Genomic DNA, 22,990 nt, shown 5'->3' on the forward strand with positions numbered 1-22,990 from the left:
CAGGCTGGTCCATTCTCTTTATTCCCAAAACCAAGCCTTGCACCTCCAGCCAGGTCACTCCCAACCAGCTTTCCCTGCTGCAGCTCTGACTTCCTGCAGCCTCATGATGCAAACTTGGGCTTTAATAACAGCACAGACAACACCAAACAGCACTGGAATTGAGAAGCTCACAGGCTGCCCTTAGCACAGCCTCTCCCATAACACAGTAGCTGGTTTGGATTCCCATCCAAGGTTTCCCAGTACTGCAGCTCCTGGCTCAGCTCTGGTTTGGAGATTCCTGTCCTGTGAACCCCTCAGGACCCTCAGCCAGATGTGGAGCTCAGGTCCAAGGGAAGTGCTGGGCTGGGATCAAAATATTGTGGAGATGTTTTGCTCCAGGAACCTGTGAGAGTGAGAGCAGAGCCCGTGTGGGCACACAGGGGGCTGCAGGAGCAGGGCAGGATGGCAGCAATGCCCCAGAGCCTTCCAGGGGACCCAGTGCTGGGGAAACACCCTCACTGGGGACCCCAAACAGACAGGACAAATCAGCCCTCATGCTCACAGGCCCCAGACTGCAGTGGGGTGGAGGAGACCCCAGAAGGGAGGGGTGCCAGTGTTGCTCTTTTTGAGTCAGGGAAGGCTGGAGCCTCAGGGATCTGCTCACCTCAGTGCCCTGAGCCATGGTCTGTGCAGCCATCAGCACCTCAGTCCTGGCACTCTCTGCCTGGGGGAAGAGCATGAGACACATCAGATGTCCCTGGTGCTGCCCCCTCTGACAGCCACATGGTTCTGAAGGAGAAATTGAGATTCTCTCTTGTTATGGGCTGATGTTTGGACTGGCAGGATCTCCCCACAGAGCTGAGGGACAGGCAAACGTTTGGGATCAGTGTGTGAAACTGCTGACTCCTGGTGTGGGATGAGGCAGGATCAGCTGAGATCCTGCTCTGCTCAGCCAGCAGTGCCTCAGCCAAGGGCATCTGGCTGCCCAGCTCCCAGGGATGAACCTCCTCCCCTGGCAGTGCCAGCTGGCACAGAGCAGCCTTGCCCTTGCCCTTGGCTGTGCCCAGCTCTGGAGCACTGTGGCAGTTCCAGGCTGGGAATATTTGGCTGTGTAACAATCCCTCTGCATTATCTTGTTGTTGCAGGCAGCAAAACTCCTCCCCTGGCTTTCACAACACACTGCCACAGCAAAGGCTGACAGTGCAGGGATGATGCCAAGGGAAAGAGCAGTGGGATGGATGTGGAGGTGACAGGGATGAGGGGGCTCTGTGGTGCCACACACCAGGAGCAGCATCTCCACAAGCCCAAGGCATGGAGCAGCAAGTGTGTGGCAATCCTCATGTCTGGAGACTTGGCAAAGATGAATGTTTCGAGGAAGGACAAGATCTGCTCATCTCAGCACCTCCAAATTCTCCACAGCTGCTGCTTCCCTGCCCTTTCCACCTTCTCAGTGGATCAGCTGCCAAGTGCCCTGACAAGCTGGTGTTTGCTAGTTTCTGCCAAAGCACAAGGAAACACTTTGGAAGGGCACCTGGATTTTTTTTTGGCAGCTGAAAGGAGGTTAAGTAACCCACTAGAATTTGATAATGCCACTAGAATAATCAAGAATATGATCTTGGTAGCAGCCCAAGGGTGGGGCTGTTTGCTTCCACTCACACTGTGAATGGAAGCTGGGGAGGTGCAAGCAGCTCCCTGCTCCATGTCAGGGACCTCCCAAGGGAGCACAGTGAAGGGAATTAACTCAGCCTTTCCCAGAGAGAGACAGGAGTGAGGCTTCCCTGGACAGGGAAAGGTAAGGAACAGCCAGTTCTTCCTGGACTGGCAAGTGTTGGAAAGCCCAAACCCAGCCAAGTTCTGGGCACATCATCAGCATGGATGGTAGGAGCTTGGGAGAGCAACCACAGCTGAGCTGGTGTTAATCTGCTCCTCTTGGAAGGGAGTGCCAGTTTCCAAAATCCCTGTCTCCCAGGACATGAACACTGTTACAGCCATATAAACCCAGCCCTTTTCCTCCAAGCCACTGGACTCTAGGAGTGCCAGATGTCTGATGTAAGCCAGGCACTTAGAAGCCACAATCCCCACCCTGCAGAGCAGCTTCAGCACAGATGTCTCACCTGCAGTTCTGGCAGAGGATGTGGAGTCTCCACTGGATGCCCATATTCTCCACCTTGCAGCACAGACCCCGGGCCACCCCCAGCAGGGGGCTGTGGGCACAGGGGCTGTGGGCACAGGGGCTGCCCCAGGCCATGCCCAGCTGCTGTAACTCCTGCTCAGGAAGGGCCCCTGCCCAGCCCAGGTGCTGCACTGGCGTGCCAGCAGCTTTGTGGGGGGGAGCTTCTCAAACACACGGAATCCTTCTTTAATGGCAAAATCCCAAGCCAGCTCAGCCACAAACTCTGCATCCTTGGGGCTGCTGTCACCTGCAGCTGGCCTCCCTGGGGACAAGAGAACAGGACACTTGTTTGGAAGAGCATGTGTTACATAATCACATCCCAAACAGCATCATGTGCCCTCCTCTGGACCAGCCCAGCAGGACTTGAGGAAATTGCTCTCTAAGGGATGTGAAAATAACATCAGATTTAATTCTGATAAAGGCTCCAAGTCCACACCTGATGTGTGCAGACAAACAGCACTGAGAGTTCTCCCCACCTCCCTGTGAGTGCCTTGGCAAAGGCTGGTGCTGAGCTGGAAGGTCTGAGAGCTCCATCTGTAGGACACAGCTCTGGGCTCCCAACTTTGGCCTCTGCTCAGTTCTCCCAGGAAAGCAAAGACCCCACAGCACAACCAGCAAGCAGAAACAGGCAGCTCTGTGCCCATGGCTGTGCCCTGTGCCCATGGCTGTGCCCTGGGCCTGGCTGGGCTCCTCACCTGCCAGGGAGCCACGGTGACGTCCCTGCAGCATCACAGCCAGGCGGAAAAAGGCAAAGGCCAGGTAGAAATTCCAGTTCTCCGGGCGCTCCACTCCCATGTGGCTGCAGTACATCTGGGAATACTCCTCTGCTGTGGGAATTCCCAGGTGCCCCAAGTCACACTCCCTCAAGCCTGAAAGATGGGAAGAGGTAGTGGTGAGTGAGCTGACAGAGCAGCTCAGAGCTGCCTAGGGATGGTGAGAGCCTTGTGGCACAGCCAGGCCCTTCCAGGAGTCACCTGCACCCTCCAGGACCTGCACAGCTGCTGTGCTGGCTCTGTATGGAACTGTGGGGTTTGGCACCAGATTGAATGATGGAACCTCTCTGTTTAACTCTGTATTTTTAACTTAGGGCACAAACCACTCCTGATCTGCTTCACAACTTTCCCACCCAAAAGAGCTGCCCAACTTCCCAGCTGGAGTCAGAGGGAAAATACTGCAAACCCAGAATCCTTTCTAGCTGCACTGAGCCCCACTGCCAGCTGAGCTGCTTGGGCAGGAGCTGATCTGTTCTGAACTCTGGTTCCTCTGGGTGTGCCAAAGGTGACTGTGCCCCCTCTGTACCTCTGCAAGCACCAAAGTGGGCTGGCAGGAAGAAGCTCATACAGTTATTCGCCAAGTCACACATGGGATCTCCCAGAGTGGCAAACTTCCAGCCCAGCACAGCAAGGACTTCTGGCCTGTCTGGATGAAAGACCAGACGGTCCATCCTGTATCAGAGGGAAAAACAGATCAGAAAAGTGTCCAGAGGAGGGAAAAAAATCCCAATGCTCAGCAGCAGTAGGTGCTTTCAGTGCTCTTCACTCTCTTCAAAAATTACCGAGTCCTTTGGAAGGCAGCACAAAAAGTGAAAGATTAATTTCTGCAAGCAGAGAATGGAGGTTGCTCAATATTGAACTCCCTGGTTAATAATGGACTAAACTATGCTTTAGAGTATGAAACCAAGTGAGTCAGAGCCTCAGATCAGGGCTGATTCCTGAGTATTGTATGAAGAACTGATGATCCTCCAGTGTTAGACCAGCATTTGCAGCTGCTGGATGAAGAAACTGAATCTCATTCCCTGGGGATTTTGATCCTGACCCAAAACTCAGTTTTTGGGCTGCTCTGGAACTGCTGGCCCAGCCCAATCAGCACCTTTTGGAGTTTGTGGGTCATTTTACACTCAGTCCTTTTTTCCTTCCTGGGATGTGCTCCAGGGCAGTACCTGAAATCCCCATGCACCACTGTTGTCTTCTGGGATTCAGGAAAATGCAGAGGCAGCCACTGGATGAGCCTCTCCATGGCTGGGATAACCTGAGTTTCCACAGCTCGATACTGCTTGGTCCAGGTCTCAACCTGCTGCTGGATGTAATTCCCTGGAACAGAGGAATGGAGGCTCCCAGGGAAAGGCACAAAAAAGTTTCAAAAAGGACACAGAAAAAGTCAAACTGCCAAGTCCAGAAATCTGATTTAAGCTTCAAGAATTGAATTGCAATTTCTAGAGGTCTCACACATTCTTAACTGGACACTGGATTTAATATTTAGGTGGAAATAATCCAATCCTGGACAAAAATGTAACTTCTCCACCAGCTCCAGGAAGCTGAGCTATCTCTGCAGAGGGACTGGAGGGGATGCTTGGGGAGGTTTGGTCAGAGATGGCAGCAGAGAAGTTACTCCTGTGCCCACACTGGGCAGAGATGGCAACAAACATGCCAGGAGGGGAGGTAGGAGAACTTTGGGAACCCATGGGACACATGGATTTGAAGAGCTCTTCACACCCTCCCACCACACCTGGGGATTCAGACTCTGGACTGCTCATCTTCACTTTCCCACCTGCCCCCAGTTTGGTCCATCCTGCCTATCCCTTGAAATGCTGGCACACAGGGGAAGGAAGGATGCAGAGCTGCTCTCACCGTGCTGCCCCAGCTCCTGCAGTGTGGCTGCTCCCAGCTGCAGCCTGTGGATGCTGGCCAGGGTCTGTGCCATGGCGCCGTAGCAGGCGCGGCGCCGGCGCGGCAGGGACGCGGCGCGGGGGATGTGGCCAGCACGGTGCTCCAGCAGGAAGAAAGGGGTGCCAAGGATGCTGGGGAAGCAAATTGGGACCGGTGGGGCTGAGCTCAATCCTGCTGCTGCCTCTCAAATCTCACCTGCACCTTGAATATGCTGCTCCAGGCTCACTGGAGCCCAGCTCAGGCTGCCTCAGGCTGTGGCAAGCTCACCCTGGCCCCTCCAGCCCCTGGGAGCTGAGCTCGGGGCCAGGCTCCAGCAGCAGCTGCTGCCCTGCTCCCTGCAGTGGCTGTGAGCTGTGCTGTTGGGCTGCTCACAAACACCAGGAGCAGAGGGCACTGCAGTGCAGAGACTGATTCCTGAGCAGGCTGCAGGCCTGACAGGTGTCCTGTCACAGATTTGCTGCTGCCATTGCTGTCTGAGGTCTGGCAGTTGGCAAAATCCTTTCTTTATTGCAAACCTGAGCACTCTGTGTCAGCAGGAAGCCTACAATATTGCTTTATAGCTGCTTTTCAAAGAGAGCTTTGGATTAATTGCTAAAATGGGACACACCTAAACCAAGCTGAATAAAAGTGATTCTGTCCTTTGTACTTCTAGGGGCTCCCCCAGCCCCACACTGCACAAATGTTCATCAGATCAGAGCACTTAGTGAGCTCTGGTCCCTTCTCTCCTCATCTTTGGGGAAATCTGGCTGCAGTTGTCAAGCCCAGAGTGAAAGCTGAGGGACAGGATTACCTTCTGTCCTCACAGAGAGCAAGCACAGGGGGCACAGGAACACCAGCCTCAGCCAGAGCCTTCAGAACCCTGCAGGGAGGGAGAGAGGAGCAAAGGAATCAGTCCTGGAACTGCAGTGTTGGAGGCAGACACACGTATCACTGTGCTCATTTTTAAATACACTAAAATGTGGCTGGGGGGAGGTGAAAGGAGCACACCCACATCTTCCCATGGCCCAGAGCCCTCAGACCAACCCCACACTCTGCAAAACAAGGGGAGGTCAAAACGATCCTCCCCATGTGTCCTGCTCCTCTGGTGCTGAGGCAGCTCCTCAGGCACAGCAAACTGCAGCAGGACCTCTCACCTGTATTCCCTTGGGATAGAAAGGCCTGAGGGGCCATCGGGAGGCTCCTCCTCCTTCTTCAGCACCAGCAAACGACCTCCAAACTTCACCGAATAGCTGCGGGTGGAGTCTCCATGGTCAAACTGCCTTAACTCCAGTGGGGCTGGGAGTTGGGAGCAGAGGGTCAGCACTTCCCCAGGCTCTCCATCCCCTTCCTGCCCCTGGGGCTGAGATCTCACTGTGTCCCAAACTCCTGGGGAACATGGCAGTAGCTCACAGATGCCTCACAGGACAGGAATGTTTCTGGCTTCTCTGGCAACTTGTGCTCAACCCCTCCCAAAATGAGAAAGTCCTAAAATGTTATTTCTTATTTCTAGGAAAGTGATGGATCACTGAAACTGGAATGACTGTGCTGTTTGCTTGGAGATTAGGAGCCTTTCTTTAATATTATTTTTCAATCCCTTTGTCATATGGAAAAAGCCAGCTCCAGAATATGCAGGTTTTCTGATGGAAGGGCCAAACCCACTGCAATACCTGTTGGGTGGGCACCAAGAACATCTTCAAGGTACTTCTGCAGACGATCCTTTGGGATTTCCATGCCCGGTCTCACTGAGCGAGTGTAGGGAACAAACCCTCGCAAAGGAAACCCCAGGTGGGTTTCCAGCTCTTTGAGTGCTGCTTCTGCATCATCAACCTGGAACCAGGGGGAGAGAGTAGCCCTGGGTGACAGCTAGAACACAGAATTTCCTGGGAAGGAGAGAGCCCTGCATGGTTGGGATGCATTTATCTGTGAGTCCATCAGCATAATCCACTGACACACAGGAATTCCTGGGTCACTCCCTGCCAACACTGAGCTTCCCTTTACTCTGCCCTGGAGAGATGTGATGGTGGCACAGGCACTGTGAGCTTGGGCTGGAATAGGAGCTGGAATTCTCTGTGTGCAGTCCAGGGCAATGGAGGTCACTCTTTCCACCAGTCCCAATCTTGCTCTTTCCCCAGTGGTGCCCAAAGTAAAACCCCTGTGCTGACTGACCCCAAAGTCTGGGGGTAACCTGTCAATCCCCAGCTGACTCATCCATGAGGCCTCAGAGTTTCTGGGAATTCATTAACTGGGGCTCATTCTCTGGTGTGGTTGTCTCAACCATACAGATGGGGCTGTTTCTCCAATAGGGAACAGAGGAACAGGAAGGAGAAGAGACTTCCCTGAGGTTACACAGGGCTTGGAGCCATGAATGAAACAGCCCAGAGCAGACTTTGCCAGTAATCCCTGCTTTAACCCCACCACATCCTGCAGGGACAAGCACAGGCTGGAACAGAAAGCTTGGCAAGAGTCAGCCACTGCCATTTGAAAATCCTGAGCTGTTCAAACCAAACAGCTTCTGCACCCAAAATCCATCCCCAAATCCCACCCTGGCTGTCACTTTGTACCTTCACAGTTTTCATGCCAAGCTGAGCTGCTGCCTTCAGGTTCTGGCTGCTGCTGTCCAGCAGGATGGATTCCTGGGGCTGGACACCCAGGTGCTCCAAGCACAGCTTGTAGATCCCAGGGCTTGGCCTGGGCATCCCTTCCTGGTGTGATTCAACCATCTACAGCAACAACAGATGGATTATGCATGAGCCTGCTGTGACCACAAACATCTGGGCAGTGCTGGAAATGGAGATGGGAGGGTGGGAAAGAGACTGGTCTAATTAACATGAGCAATAAAGGAGCTGGGTAGGCTGTGGTTCCAGGGACTGTGTGGGTGCCAACTGCTTTGGCCATGGCTCCTCAGCTCCAATCAGCCAAACAGGATCAGCCAGTCCTTGCATGGGAGTATCCAATGAGATATCCCAATGTGGGAGACTCACTGGGTGTCCCAGACCAACTGGCCAGTGCTGTCCAAGGAAGCCATGGATGGCAGCATTCCCCAAAGGCTCTGGAAAAGCATCTGCTGGATGAATATAAAGCCAACACTAATGGAAATCCAAATTTAATTCTTTTCCCCCACTAATTGCTGTGCAGGGTTGTTGCTCCTGTTCCAGGAGCAGCACACACCAGAGAGGCTGTGGGCATTGGAGCCTTGAGGTTCATGGCTAATCTGTGTCATCTCTGCAAAGGTCAGGTGTGTTGGGAAAGGAGACTCTGCTGGGAGTGGAACATCTGCATGTTGGGGCAGTGGGTTTTTTGCAGTAAGGACTCTTTGAAGAGTCCTTACTCTTTTAAAGCTTTTTTGTTTATTTGTTTTTTAAAGCAGGCAGGGTACTGAATAATGGGATTTATTTCTAGTCTGGTGTTTCAGCTCCCAAGTCCTTTATCTCCATGCCTGTTACACAGAGACTCGTGGTTGTGTGGGCACTTTGCAGTGGATTTGCAAATGTCACTCAGCCCCTCTCCAAATGCCTACAAGGAATTGTGTCAGGAAATGTTCTCCCAGGCTGCTCCAATGATGTCAGCCAAACTGTGCTGCTGCTCATCTGCTACCTGCACTTAAGGAATCTCAGTTGCTGCTTTCACAGGTGGAGGAACAGAGCCCCATTTGGGACCCATCCAGACTTACCACATCAAAGTGCTGTTGGTCCAGGGGCAGGGACCTCTCTGCATCCCCCAGGCACAAGTTGTGGCTCAGCAGAACTGTCTTAAGCCCTTCTGCCCGGATACACTGAGCTGCTTCTGCCATTATGGGGAGCTGTTTTATCATCTCATTTTGGATTAAATCCCAGAGAAAGGAGTGCACTGGAACACGGGCATTGGCCTGAGAAACAGAGAAACCCCAAGAGTGATTGTGGGCCAGAAATGGGGTGAAAATAAGAATGGTTGGGTAGGTAGGTTGCCTGACCATCATCTCTTGCTGTCGTGCTTCCTCTGGCAGCAGAAGGCAGGCAGGGAATCTCTCAGCTAAATTGCTTTGCCAAAACAAATGTTCTCACATTCCTAATTCTACAGCAGAGATAAAGGGCTGATTTTGGGAAAGAGAAATCATTGAGACTGTGCCTGCCATGGGATCAAGGCAGGTTAGAGACATACTGACAGCTCAGCAGGCAGGGAAGGAATCTGCAATTTAGACTGAGATGTTTAAAAAGGACTTTATTCCAGCAGGAAATTAAGGCAAATTCATCTGGTTGTCCTGCAGGATAATGGTGAAAATCTGCCTTGCTCTGACAGCAGTGTTTCCTAGATGGAGAATCCAGATCCTTCAACCAAAGAATTTCTTTGTAAAGTTCCTCTTTCCTCACTGGACCTGTTTCTGTGCAGTCAGGAAGCACAAGGAGAGCAGGGGAGAGTTTGCTTACAATCTCAAAGCACTGCTGTCCCAATTCCTGCAGGAACTCCACAGCTGTCAGCTCTCCTCTGGAATACTGCAGGGAGAGGCTGTTCTCCCCTCCAGACAGTGCAGCTTGCTGGATGGTGCCAGCTGGAATGCAGCTCTGGGCCTCCCAGTCTGCATGGACAACAGCAGGAAAGAGGAAAGAGATCAGCAGAACTGGGAAATCAGCTTGGAATCCCTCTGAGGCCCAGACATGGCCCAGCACTGTGAGAATGATGTGCTGGACTGGGGTGATTGACCAGGGTTCAGGGTGGTCACTGTTACTTCTGTGACTTTTGATGGCAGAACAGGTTCTCACCATCACAAGTTCTTGGGTCTCTCACCAGAACCAGCTGAAAGTGACACCTGAAATTTATCTTCCCTCCATGCTCAGGAACAACAGGAGCTCTGGTGGCCAGGGACCAGATCAAGAGAACAGCTGGAGCTCTGCCAGGGCTCAGTTAGGCTGAAATATCAGGGAAAGGTTCTTCCTCCAGAGGGTGCTGGGCTCTGCCCAGGCTCCCCAGGGAATGGGCACAGCCCTGAGGCTGCCAGAGCTGCAGGAGTGTTTGCACAATGCTCTCAGGGACAGGCTAAGGATTGCTGGGTTGTCTGTGCAGGGCCAGCAGCTGGATGATGATCCCTGTGGGTCCCTCCCAGCCCAGGGCATTCTGTGATTCTGTGGGATCAGGAATGGAATACACACCTGTGGCTGTCCTGTGGGGGGCTGGGAGCAGCACCCCACTCTCCTCAAAGATCACAGCTCTGTAAGAGAACCCTCTGGATTGCAGCGGGCTCAGCAGGAGCTGCTGGATCCTGGCACACAGCAGGCTCTGGGCACAGGCTGCACTCCTCAGGTACATGCTGGGAACCACAGGAGGGGCCAGGGAAAGCCACACCTCAACTGAGGAGAGAGGCTGGAGCACAGCTGTACAATTACAGGGGAAAATGTTTCTTTATGCACACAGAATCATGGAATTGTTAATGTTGAAGACCTTTAAGATCATTAAGTCCAACCTTCCTGGATCCACCAAACCCTAGGGCCAAGGGCCACCTCTGCTCTGAACACTTCCAGGGATGGTGATTCCATCCTGGGCAGACACTGAAGTGTCCCAGCCAAACCAGGGACCCCACATGGGGTTTTACACAGGGTCCACATCCCTTCAGGTGCTGGAGACAACAGGCTCACTCATCATCAACACACAATAATTACTGATCAAAATCAATGACTGCAGCTGTGTGAGGACTGGGCTCTGTTCCCAGGAAACAAGGGACACAAGGTGACATGGCCTCAAGCTTTGCTGGGGACATCGAGGTTGGACATCAGGAAGAATGGTCAGGTGGAGTCTCCATCTCTGGAGATATCCAAGGCAGGCCTGGACATGGCCCTGGGTGCTCTGTGGCAAGGTGGGGATTTGTTAGGGGCTGGATTCGATGATCCTGGGGTCTCTCCCCTCAGAGATCCCGGGGGGGTTTTTCCCCTCAGAGATCCCGAGGTCTCTCCCCTCAGAGATCCCGGGGGGGGTCTCTCCCCTCAGAGATCCCGGGGGGGTTTTTCCCCTCAGAGATCCCGAGGGGGTTTTTCCCCTCAGAGATCCCGAGGTCTCTCCCCTCAGAGATCCCGGGGGGGTTTTTCCCCTCAGAGATCCTGGGGGGGGGTTTTCCCCTCAGAGATCCCGAGGGGGTTTTTCCCCTCAGAGATCCCGAGGTCTCTCCCCTCAGAGATCCCGGGGGGGTTTTTCCCCTCAGAGATCCCGAGGTCTCTCCCCTCAGAGATCCGGGCTCCCTCACACCTCCCGGCCCGGCAGTGGGCAGTGCTGCCGCTCTCGCGAGAACGTACCTCGAACTCTCGCGAGAAGCAGCGGCCGCCCCTCGCAGCCCCCCGCGCGCTGCCGCCGCCGCCGCCGAACCGCCTGCTACGTCACGGCGCGGTGACGTCACGGGGTCAGAGGGGAAAGGTGCGGGAGGCGGAAGCGGCGCCGGTCCCGGTCCCGGTCGGCGGCGGCCCCGCGGAGCCCATGAGCGTGTCCCTGGTGGTGATCCGGCTGGAGCTGGCCGGGACCTCCCCGCTGCCCGCGGGCTTCGCCTACAGCGCGGCCGGTGGGTTCCCCCCGCCGGGGGCACGGGCGGGGCGCGGGGCAGCGCGGCCGGGCCCGCTCCGCACCGCGCAGCTGCCGCCGGGAGCCGTCCCGCCGCTGCCGGGCCCGCGGCTCCGCGCCCCGTCCCAACGCCTGCTCTGTCCCCGCAGCTCCGGACATGGCAGCGGAGAGCAGCGGCGCGGCCCCCGCCGCCGTGCCCGCCTGCCTGGAGGGGAAGGGCCCCGGGGAGCGGGCGGCCATCCTGCACCAGCACCTGGGCCGCAGGGAGATGACCGACGTGATCATCGAGACCATCCAGCCGCGGGCAGGTACCGGCCGGGCCGTTTGGGGAGAGCGGCCGGGGCTGTCACCGGCCGGGCAGGGCGGGGGCCGCCTGTGGGGGGGTTTGGGGGTCCCCAGTCGGTCCTGCAGGTCGGAAAACAAGCGGAGGAGTTCAGCGATGGGCGCTGGGGTGCGGGAGGCAGAGCTGGTTATTGCTGGGGGCACTTCCCGCTGAGCTCAGCCCCATCCGCAGCAATCCCGATCTCAGGGAGCAGGGACGGGATCCTGGAGCTGTGTCAGGGGCGTTCAGGCTGGATCTCAGGGAAAGGTTCTTCCCCAGATAGTGCTGGGCACTGCCCAGGGAATGGTCCCAGCCCGGAGGCTGCTCCAGGAGAGTTTGGACATCACTCTTGGGGATGCCCAGGCTGGGATTGCTGGGGTGTCTGTGCAGGGCCAGGAGCTGCTCTGGGTGATCCTTGTGGCCCCTTCCCCTCAGTAATGGGGAAACTTTGCCTTTATGAAAGATGAAGCAAAAGCTGCCATGGAAGGAGGAAAATCCTTGGAGGCTTCATCAGGTGAGGACAAAACAAAGCAGGAGGATCAAAGCAAGGAGTGTGAGGCAGCCCCAGACTCGCCTTCCAAGCAGCTCCCAGACCAGATTTCCTTCTTCAGTGGGAACCCCTCGGTTGAAATCGTTCATGGAATTATGCACCTGTACAAAACAAAGTAAGAATTCCTGATGAATGGTAGCTCAGGTGGGGATGGGAGGGTGAGTTGGCCACCCTGGGGCTGTGGCTGGGGACAAACAGGAAGGGTGACTTGCTCTGGGAATGCAGACGGTGACTGGTGGAGCTTGGGGCTGGTCTGGTGGCACCTGTGACAGCTGTGTGTGACCCTGGGGGTGTTGAGGGCTTGTGAGACTGACAAACAGATTAAAAAGAAAAAGGCCTTTGAAAAGAGCTTTCCAAAGGATCCCACAATTAAATAGTGATCTCTGGTGACAGGCCTGGGGAGCTGTGTGAGGCAGGAGGTCTCGTCCTGTATTCCAGGGGTGACATCACTCCCCTGTCATTGTGTGACAACTCCTATTTCAGGTCTTCCTGAAAGCCACCAGGAGCCACAAAATAGACATTGAGAGCAGTAACAAACATTGCTTAGTTGTTCTAGGAGTAGTGCTGAACATCTGGGGCTGTCCAACTTTAGTTGCATTTATAGAAAAACAGTTGTTAAACAATTCCTGGCAATCCCATTGCTCTTGGAGCTGCCCAGATGAATCCTTGCCTGAAGGATGCCTGTTGGTGGTCACTCAGTGACAAAAGGGGTTAAAGTTTGACAGCAGGGTTGCTGTGACTGTGTGGTTGGGGCTGTGTCCAGCTGTGTCCTGCCCTGGGGGTGAGGTGCAGCTGTGTCCCTGCTGTGTCCCCAGCAAGATGACCTCCCTGAAGGAGGACGTGCGCCGCAGTGCCATGCTCTGCATCCTCACTGTCCCTGCCACCATGACCAGCCACGACCTCATGAAGTTTGTGGCCTCCTTCTACGAAGTGATTGAGCACATGAAGATCATCAGAGACTCCACCCCAAACCAGTACATGGTGCTCATCAAGTTCAGCTCCCAGGTAAGATGCTGCCAGCATTCCTTGGCTGCAGGAGTGTCACACAGAGTCACTGCTCAGGAGGCTTCACTGGGCAGCCCTGAGTCACTTACCTGTGGAGATGCAGCCCTATCCTCCTTCCCAGAGAACTCCCAGGACTGCTGAGGTTAATTCCACACCTGGAAGCAGTGGATGCCATGTTCTGGCTGTCCTGTTCTTTTGAGAGGATAGTTTTCAAAGACTGATCTATTTACAGAATTCTCTATTATCTCTCAGCTTGTTCAGAGACTTGTGCACCCAGCCAGGGGAGTTCCCTTTGTTTTAAGAAAGATTTTTCCTGCTTTTCTGAAGTCTGAGAGCCTGGGGGTGAATTAATACCCAGATAACAACAGTTTGTTCCTTCAGGCCCCTTGGACTGGGCAGATTTAAATTCCCCCTTCAGGTTCATGTGTGGACCCTTTCTCTTGGACATTCTCTTCTCCCAGTTGCACATGATTTACTTTGGGGTTCAGGGAGTTCTACCTGAGAGGTTTCCCCAAGCTGTTTGTGAAGATGGAGGATTTGTTTGAGTTTTGTGCTCATTGCAGTAGTTACAAAGATGGTTTTATATATCTTGCTGTATTAAATTACTCAGGCAAATATTTAGTGCTAAACAGCCTTGCAGCAAATCCCTAAGCTTTTGCTCAGTTCACCCTGAAATTCCTGTTTCTCAGGCAATTCCCTGAAGCTCTGTTGACCCCAAATGGCTCTGCCTGCAGGTAGCAAAACAATTCTCTAAGTTCTCTTTGCTCCTGCCTGGAATCCCCAGGAGAATGAGAATGTGGCATTGCTGATTGCCTCAGTGCTGTGTGGTTATGGAGGAAGGGTTTTAGGAGCTCCTGAGGGAAAAGGGATGATGGATTTGGCTCTTTTGCCCTGGAAGGTGCCTGGGCTGTGAGTGGTGAATAGATTCTCTCCCATAGTTAAACTTGCTCCTGTCCCTGACACCAACGTGCAATGTGACCCTCTTACATTTTTGCAGAGACCAAATTTGCTTTGCAAATGCAGTGAAATTGCCAACAAAGGGTAAAACAGGTGCTGAAGGGAAATCCCCAATTCCTGCTGCATGTTCCAGTGTCAGTGTGGTGTCACTGCCCTGAACTTCACTTATGGTTATGCCAAAATGCAGTGCCTGGAGCTGCCTGAAACCCCCCTCTGGTGTTCCAGAGAAGAAGGGAGGATATGGGATGTTTCTCCTTGTCTCCCTTGGTTGGATCAGCTGGGATGTTTCTGGTTTTAACCAATTTCCCTGCTGTGTGCCCAGGCTGATGCAGACAGTTTCTACATGGCCTGCAATGGCCGGCAGTTCAACTCCATCGAGGAGGACGTTTGCCAGCTCGTGTATGTGGAAAGGGCTGAAGTCTTCAAGTCAGAAGATGTAAGTTTGGTTTGGTTTTTATCCCTGCACTTCAGAAGGTTTTAACAGGATTATTTGGAGAATAAGCAGCAAAGATAGTATACCCATTTCCCATTCCAATGGTCTTGGAAGAGTTTGTGAGCTGATTCAATGGACTTTGTGCCTCGGCTGTGACTTAAACCTGCCTTGGGTTGTAATTTAGGGAATCCAGAGAGCACAGTGGGGCTGATTGCAGGTGCAGCCCCTTTACTGAGCCCTGCCTGTGGCCTTTTGAATGTTGAGTATCATTTCTTACCTTTGCAGTGAATTCCCAACCACTGTGCAGCCTCACCACCTGTGTCGTGGTTTTGAGCCCTAGTGCCAGCAGTGATGGGCAGTTGTAGTTAATTGCTGGTGATGGGAAAGTGCTGAGCAGTTTCTCTCTGCTTGGTGCTTGCAGGGGGCCAGCCTGCCTGTGATGGACCTGACAGAGCTGCCCAAATGCACCGTGTGCCTGGAGAGGATGGATGAGTCTGTGAACGGGATCCTCACCACGCTGTGCAACCACAGCTTCCACAGCCAGTGCCTGCAGCGCTGGGAGGACACCACGTGAGAGCCTGGCCTTTATTCCCACCTCTGAGGCCCTGCTTGGAGTTGTGCTGACAAAGCTCTGCTTGTCACTGTGGGGGCAGGAATTACTGCAAGTCCTAATGCTCAGTTTTTCCCATTAAGGGGCTCCCAGAGAGAAATCTCCCCGCCAAAAGTAATTGAACAATGATTCCCAGGGGCCTCGCTGCTGAGGCAGGGAGGGGGGTGTGGAGGAATGCTGATTGTTTCAAAATACTCCAGGAGAAAAGTGCTGGGCTAAACAGGCCTGGCTGCACACACAGCCCTGCTTCACTCAGCCTTGGCAGCTCAGCCAGACCCTTCCTGGGCACTGCAGATGGATCTGCTCCTGCCTGGAGCTGAGGGGCCACTGACTCTTTCCTCTTGGTGCTTCCCAAATCCCTGTGGAGTGGGATTTTGGTGTGCCTGGAGCCTCCAAGTGCTGCTGTCAGCCAGGGGGATTTTCCATTCCTCTTTGCTGGTTTGCTGCACCTCAGGCAGGCACAGACACTGCAGCAGGAGGCTGCAGATCCTCCCTGTGGCTGCTCCATCCCTGCTATCCCAGTGTGTAGCTTCTGTGTAAACCACTTGGACTGCAGCAAAACCAGATCGAGCTGAAAAGGCTTTGGGAGAACTCTTCTGTGGTCTGTCACCAGCTTAAAGCCAGTAACTTTGTGTGGAATGAACTTGGGTGGGGTAAATGTGAGCTGTTGGGTGATACAGGGAACATCCTGCTGCACAAGGCATTTCCCTGGAGCTCTCTGGCTCTCTTCTCAATGACTGCAATGTGAAGATGTTGCTCCCTGTGTCTCATGATGTTCTTGTTGCCCTCCAGGTGCCCTGTCTGCAGGTACTGCCAGACACCAGAGCCTGTGGAAGAGAACAAGTGTTTTGAGTGTGGAGTTCAAGAAGTAAGTAGGTGGGTGGAGGTGAGATCTGGCCTAGATCTGACTGCACAGCTGCTTGGGTTGCTTTGGGGCTTAATTCTCAGGCTGATTTTGGGCTGGTTTGACCAGCCAGTGGGGTATCAGCTTTCCTTTTGAGGGAAGGGATGTTACCTCACAGGTTTTCTGTTCTGACGAATCTCTGTGATTCTTAGATCAGTGTGACAGCAGGGAGCTAAACCAGCCTGATGCTGGTAACCCTTCCAGTCTGTGCCCTCCAGAGCTTGCTGAGCTCTCACTCCTTAGCTAAGGCCACTCTCCCATCTGGATTGGATTTACCATCCCCTTCAGGGCTGTTGCTGCCTGTGATGGGATGGGACCCTCTTCTGTTTGACCTTCAGCTGAGGGGGAGTGGGAAAGCAGAGAGGGGGAGTGAGAAAGGAAACACTGCTCATTGCTGAGGGTGTGACTGGAGGGGGTGCTGCTGCCCCCCAGAGCTGTCCCCAGAGCTGCCCTTTGTGTTGCAGAACCTGTGGATCTGTCTGATCTGCGGGCACATCGGCTGCGGGCGCTACGTGAGCCGCCACGCCTACAAGCACTTTGAGGAGACGCAGCACACGTACGCCATGCAGCTCACCAACCACCGCGTCTGGGACTACGCCGGGGGTGAGGGGGCTGGGGGAGGCACAGTGTCTGGGGTCTGCCAAGAAAGGCTGGAGCTTCTCTGTGAAATGGAGAATGTAAACCCTCTCCCTCCAAATTGTTGTAGTTTTGAAATTAAGGGGATCTCGGGTAAAGATATGGGAATTAGGAATAGCAGTTCTTCACTAGGAAAATTAAAATAGAAATGCAGTATTACAAAGAACAATCCCAAAAACACTGACAGAGTTAGAGTGCAACCTGACACCCCATCAGTCAGTCAGGGTGTTGGCAGCAGTCCCATTAAATGGTGGCTGCAATCTTGCAGTGGCAGATGTGGTTCAGCTGGAGCAGTGCTCCTGTAGAGGTACAGTTTTCTTCTTAAGATCCAGTGATGATGTGGAAAGGTCTGGCTTCCCTCTGGAATACAGTGGAAAGAAATTAACTTGCTGTTCAAAATCTCAGTTTTTTAACTGGGTAGGAAAGGCTTGGCTCCTCCCCCTGGGTGGAGCATCTCCCAATGGGATGATGTAATTTTATCAGTCATGCACTGGGATTCAATGCCCCATTAGCAGATGATATCTTCCTGGAGGGAGGATGGGCTGTGGAAAAGATAAAGATGATTGCCCCAGCTGGTTTAAAGATGGCCCATTAGCAGATAATGTGTGCCAGGAGATCAGGGTCACTGCCACACCCAGTTTTAAACAATGGCCCATTAGCAAGAGAGAGCTCCCACAGGGATAAGAATCGCTGCCACACCCAGTTTTTAACAATGGCCCATTAACAGATGATACCTCCTGGATGAAGGGTGGGTCATGGGAAAGATAAAGATGATTGCCCCAGCTGGTTTAAAGATGGCCCATTAGCAGATAATGTGTGCCAAGGAGATCAGGGTCGCTGCCCCACCCGACTTCAACAGATGGTGACAGAATACACATGGCTGGTCACATCAACCCAACACAGGGGAGCTCTGCTCTAACAGCTTCCTGGAGCTGGAGAAGGGAGAAGACTGTCATGAACCAAGGTGGTCCCACAGCATCCCTGGAATTTGTTACTCCTTTTCCATGCATTTGCCCTGTGCTGTTGTAATTAATACCCCATAAGGTGGCTGAGAGAAATCTGCTAAAGAACAAATCCATGTGGTGTTGGCTTTGTGCCTTGCCAAGGGGCAGGATCTGGGTGGTTTAATTGTGCTCCATGATTGGGGTTTCTCAGATCTGAGTGCCCATGGTTGGATTTTCTCTCCCCAGACAACTATGTCCATCGGCTGGTGGCAAGCAAAACTGATGGCAAGCTGGTTCAGTATGAGTGTGAGGGGGATATGTGCCAGGAGGAGAAAATTGATGCCTTACAATTAGAGGTAAATATTTTCACTTGTTGGCCTCTGTGTTGTAGAAATGTTTCCAACCCCCATGACCACAGTTCAATCCCATCAGCTGAGGCAGCAGATCTGCTCTCAGCCTGGAGGGAATTGTCTCCAGGCAGGAGCAGGATGGGTTTACTGCCTTTTTTTTTCCTCTTTTTTTTTTTTTTTTTTTTTTTAATTTTTTTTTAAGCCTCTCCCTGGCTCTGCAGAGCCAATGCAGCTGCCTGCAGTGTTGTCCTGTGGTCACTGGTGATTGAGGAGGAGCTGCTTGTGCTGCTGCAGACAGAGACACTGGAGGGAGAAGTGGGTCTGAGTCACCCCCCAGACCCTTCCTAGTGGATCTATGGCTTGGATTCAGAGCCAGGATCTGTGTGGAACTGTCAGGTTGGGTAGTTGAGCTCCCAAACTGAACGAGGGTGCTGTGTGCTCACCTTGGCGAGCACAGAGAGCTGACAGTCTGATGCCAGCCCTGTTCTGTTCTCTTCTCTTGAACAGATAATGGTTTATTTATTTTTGTACCTGTTGCCCAGCTTCTCCTCTCCTAACTAAAGGAGAGGAGCTTGAAATCCCTGCTTCAGTGAGCAGCCACTGCAGCACGATTTCAGCCGCATTAGACACGAGGGTTTGTGAGGAGGAACAGCCCACAGAGACCAGGCTGGAGGAGCTCATTGCTCACATAAATATTGGGTTGCTTTTCAGTGAATTTTCTGAATAACACTTAGATGCTAAACCAGCTAATTTTAACCCTTTTTTTTCCTGTGAGATGGTTGCTTAGTGCATGTATGATCTCTTTTTCTTATGAGATGGAAAGATTCAAGAGAGAATGAATTTGACAGAGTGCTTTGGCACTCGGAAATTAGTGAGAGTGATCAAGACTCTGTGCATGTTTAATTTGCTAGTGAATGCCTAATTTGATGCTTATTAGCCTGATGAAAAGGAGTAATCACCTTTTTCAACCTTCTCATGACTCATTTGCAGAACCAAAAGGGAAAAGATGGGATGTAGGGCATAGATCCTTGTTCAGATACAAAATGACATTGGAATGGGCCATACATGTTGGGGAAGAGTAATTGGGAATGGTTACAGAGAGCTGAGGGTGCTTTCCCAGAAATCTCTGTATAGGAAAGCTGGATATGTGCATTGATCCTACTGCACTGGAGTTTGGGTTGTGAATGGGAACTCCTCCCCTCAGCCTTTGGGATCTCACATTTTCAGGACAGGGATGAATGATGCTTCATTTTCCTGTAGACATTTGTTGCTATTTCCATGAAAAATATGTCTCCTCCTTAAACACTTCTTGGCTTGATACTTTCATGTGATCCTTGTAGGGCTCTAAAGGCTTTCCTTAATTTCAAAAAAACCAAAATTATTTCATGGGGAAATCAAACTGGTGAAAAGCCATCAGCTGGTTCTGTTCTTGTGTGTCCAGAACATCCAGATTTCATCTGGTTAAATTGACTTTTGGATTGGAACCCTGAGGGCTCCTTAAGCAGCAGGGCCACCCTGAGTGCTCTGTGTCTCTGTGTTTGCAGTATTCCTATTTGCTGACCAGCCAGCTGGAGTCCCAGAGGATCTATTGGGAAAACAAGATTGTCCGGATTGAGAAGGACACAGCTGAGGAGGTGAGCTCTGCCTGGGGCTGTGCAAGGGTCCTGGCCCTGTTCACTGGGAGAAGCAGGAGCTGCTGGATCTCTGGCTGAACCTGGGCACAGCCTGCTCTGCTCCCAGCTGGGAAAATTGGCTCTGAGATGGATCTGTCCCTTATCTGGCTGCTCCCAGGGAGCAATTTGCTGCTCAGTGGTGCAGAAGCAGGTAGATTGCCACAGAGATTGCAGCTTGATTTAAATGTGCTGCTGGGGAAGTGCAGCAGTGGTGCTGCAGGATCCTGGAGCCATCTGTCTCTCCGACACACATCTCCAGGGAATGCTGGTGGAGCAGAGACAATATGACTTTAATTTGCTCAGCTGCAGAAGGTGGAACTGTCTCTCTGCTCCAAATGCATATTGATTTGCCCTTTCTTTTTGATCCCTTCTCTCTCCTCATCACCCTTTGGGAAAAGTTCAGAGTCTCCTCCTATAAAGCATCCTGCAGGCAGGACTGCTTCAAAATGTCACCAGGAGAAATCCAGGGAGGATATTCTACTGCTTTTTTACTCTACGTAGATCCTTTCAGGTTTAAAGTGAGTCAGGATTTAGAATTAAGTCCTTAACTTTCTTCAGGACTTCTAATTAACCATTTAGGTGTCTGCAGTTAAGTAAAAATAGAAATTGTGACTGTTGAAATGCTGGTCATTGATCTTGTCCTAAAGAACAGTCCCAGGGATCTTAAGGAGAGCCCTATAAAAGGAAAATACATATCAAAAATCATCTTGCAAGTGACCAGGAGACACAATCCTCAAAGCAACTTCAAAATGAAGCCACTCTGATCCCTGCTCCAAACGTGATTTCACGTTTAAAGATCTCAATAATTTTATCCATGGCACTTGCTCCCTGTAAGTCTTGTCTGGATCAGTGCCACCATGCAGTCTATTCCATTATCAGTGCTCAGGCTACTTCCCCAAATTACCCATCAGCTGCACAAACATTCCTTGATTAGGACTGGAAGGCTTCAAACTGCTCTGCATCCATGTCTGCTGACACTGACATTTGTCCAGACTGCTCCTCTAGGAAAACATTTTCTATTGAATTCCTGCCCCACTGCATGTGAACACACTGGAAGGGAAACAAGAATTCCTGCCTAAATTTCCTGTAAGTCTCATGCTGGAGGTTTGACACCTGGAGAAGGAGAGCTTGGCTTTCTCCAAGAGCAGCAGCTGGAATGGGGCAGCAGAGGGAAGAGGAAGGCCATGGCCAGGGGATGTTTGTGTTTGTGTGAGGGAGATATTGGTGTCAGTGGGTCAGTGCCTTATGACAGCACTGCTGAGTCAGCCCCTCTTCATCTTCACACTCAGTTCTCTGAGGTTTAGTTTAAAATGAGCAAAACCCAACCTTGTAACACCTTGAGGTGGAAATCTGAGTTTGCTGATGGATTCAGAACCACAAGAGTGGCCAAAGGAGTGCTGGATGCAGGCAGGAAGAAGTTAAGGAGCTGCTGCAGCTTTTGGCAGTGCCTGGCACAGATCTGCAGCCAGAGTTGCTGTTCTGTGGGAGCAGCTTCACAGCAATGTGGCTCCTTGTCTGGGATCCCAGGGGAGCACAGGGGGTCCTCACCACAACGAAGCTTTCCTTACCTGGGAGAGGAACTGGTCAAAGTCTAGGAACAGCTCTAGAAAACCCAGTGTCCTGATGAAAGGGCAGTGGACTTTGAGCTGTTGGAAATGCCCCTGTGTTTGTTTTTACAGATTAACAACATGAAGACCAAATTTAAAGAGACCATTGAGAAGTGTGACAGTCTGGAACAGCGACTCAATGACTTGCTCAAAGAAAAGCAGTCAGTGGAGAGGAAGTGGGTACCACTGCCAGGTTTAGTTCCATGCAGCCATTAAAACACTGTGCACTGACATCCAACAAGAAAAAACCAACCCTGCTATTCCTGGGCAAATTTGAGCTGTTTGAGCTGCATTACTGAGAACATGGCTTGCTTTAAAAAAAGCTCTGATTTCTGTAGGTGTTCACAAATGGGAAGTGTCTGAGTGAGCACAGCTCTGGGGCCCTGAGCTCCCTTTCCACACTCTGCATGTTTAGCATTCAGGGATCCTTCCTCTCCCTGCTTTCAGGGAGATGCCAGCCTGTTCTGCCCTTGGTGGGTGCATCCAAAGGGGTGAAAGACAGCTCAGCAGAGCATCACCCAGCAGAGAGAAAAACACAGATCTTGGGATGTCAAGATGCCAAGCCTGGGAATTTCAGATCCATGTGCTCCCTGGGTGGGACTGTCCCTTCTTCCTCCCAGCCCATGGCCTGTCCAGCAGTCCTGGCTGGAGCAGGGAGCACTGAGCTCCATGCAGCTCACCTTCCTGAGTGGGAAACAGGCAGAGGAAGGTGCCAAGGCAAAAGCAGAGCTGTTGGGAGCAGGAAGCTCTGTCTGTTAATCACAATGCTGATACCCTTGTGGGAGCATCTTCCTTCCCAGTGCAGTGGGATTTTGAGGGTCTGGGAGTGTGACAGGAGGCCCTGATTGCTCTCAGCTCTCTCAGGGTCCTTTGTAATGCCTGTGCCATTTTTGGCTCCCATTCCAAAAGCTGCAGGTGCATGTCCAAGGTCAGTTCCATCTCCCAGGCACACCCTGCCTGTTGCCTGTGCTGTTGGCATTTGGCATGAGATGGAATTGCCTGACCTGGGGGGGATTTTAGAGTCTTCTTATATTGCCTCCCCTTGCCCATCTTTGCTGGAAAACCAAATCCCAGGTGGGGTTGGTGGGCTGGAGGTCAGTTACCCAGTGAAAAGGCTGAGGTGGTGTTTGCTCTGGGTGGGCAGTGCTGCTCTCCTGACTCGTGCTTCTCTCTGCAAGGTGCTCCCAGCTGAACAACAAAGTGGCAAAACTCTCCAATGAGCTGAAGGAGGAGCAGGAACTGAACAAGTGTTTACGAGCAAACCAGGCCTTGCTGCAGAACAAACTGAAGGAGGAGGAGAGGGTGTTAAAGGAAACCTGTGAGCAGAAAGACCTGCAGATCTCTGAGATCCAAGAGCAGCTGAGGGATGTCATGTTCTACCTGGAGACACAACAGAAAATCAACCACCTCCCAGCTGAGACCCGCCAGGAGATTCAGGAAGGACAGATCAACATTGCAGTGGCATCTTCTGCCAGCTCCTCCACAGCAGGCACAGGCAAACCTTCCTCCAGGAGAGGTCGTGGCAAGAGAGGGAAGTGAGAACAAGGATTCTCTGCTCCCACCCTGGAACTGGCCATGCCAGCAGCAGGCCAGGCTCACCTGGGGACTCGGGCTGGGAAAGCCCAGCTCAGTAAAGCTCAGCTAGAAATTGTCTCCAGAGCTGCTCATAAAACTGGCTGCCAGTCA

General features: G+C 52.4%; 2 protein-coding genes across 3 annotated transcripts; one reads left to right on the forward strand and one right to left on the reverse strand.

Moving 5' to 3' along the window:
* Nucleotides 1-11,140, reverse strand: ACAD10 (acyl-CoA dehydrogenase family member 10). Its single transcript, XM_079323060.1, is given in 18 exon segments — nt 1-350; nt 353-382; nt 644-703; nt 2,094-2,146; nt 2,149-2,184; nt 2,187-2,414; nt 2,848-3,021; nt 3,452-3,597; nt 4,092-4,242; nt 4,780-4,949; nt 5,609-5,677; nt 5,952-6,093; nt 6,465-6,624; nt 7,359-7,517; nt 8,468-8,662; nt 9,201-9,349; nt 9,921-10,142; nt 11,055-11,140. Coding segments are annotated over 17 exon segments (2,127 nt in total). The 5' UTR covers nt 10,078-10,142; nt 11,055-11,140; the 3' UTR covers nt 1-302.
* Nucleotides 11,141-22,990, forward strand: BRAP (BRCA1 associated protein). Of its 2 annotated transcripts, none has more exons than XM_079323068.1 (12): nt 11,141-11,314; nt 11,463-11,621; nt 12,099-12,300; nt 13,001-13,190; nt 14,470-14,583; nt 15,002-15,150; nt 15,983-16,058; nt 16,559-16,697; nt 17,921-18,030; nt 19,569-19,658; nt 21,377-21,480; nt 22,483-22,990. In XM_079323068.1, exons 1-12 carry the CDS (start codon nt 11,233-11,235, stop codon nt 22,841-22,843), a joined length of 1,776 nt encoding a protein of 591 aa, XP_079179194.1. In that variant the 5' UTR covers nt 11,141-11,232; the 3' UTR covers nt 22,844-22,990. The 2 variants fall into 2 exon arrangements, with proteins under 2 accessions (XP_079179194.1, XP_079179195.1); XM_079323069.1 differs by having other exon boundaries at nt 11,176-11,314; nt 12,111-12,300.

This window comes from Erithacus rubecula, assembly GCF_903797595.1.
Source record: "Erithacus rubecula genome assembly, chromosome: 19".
Taxonomy (NCBI): Eukaryota; Metazoa; Chordata; class Aves; order Passeriformes; family Muscicapidae; genus Erithacus; species Erithacus rubecula.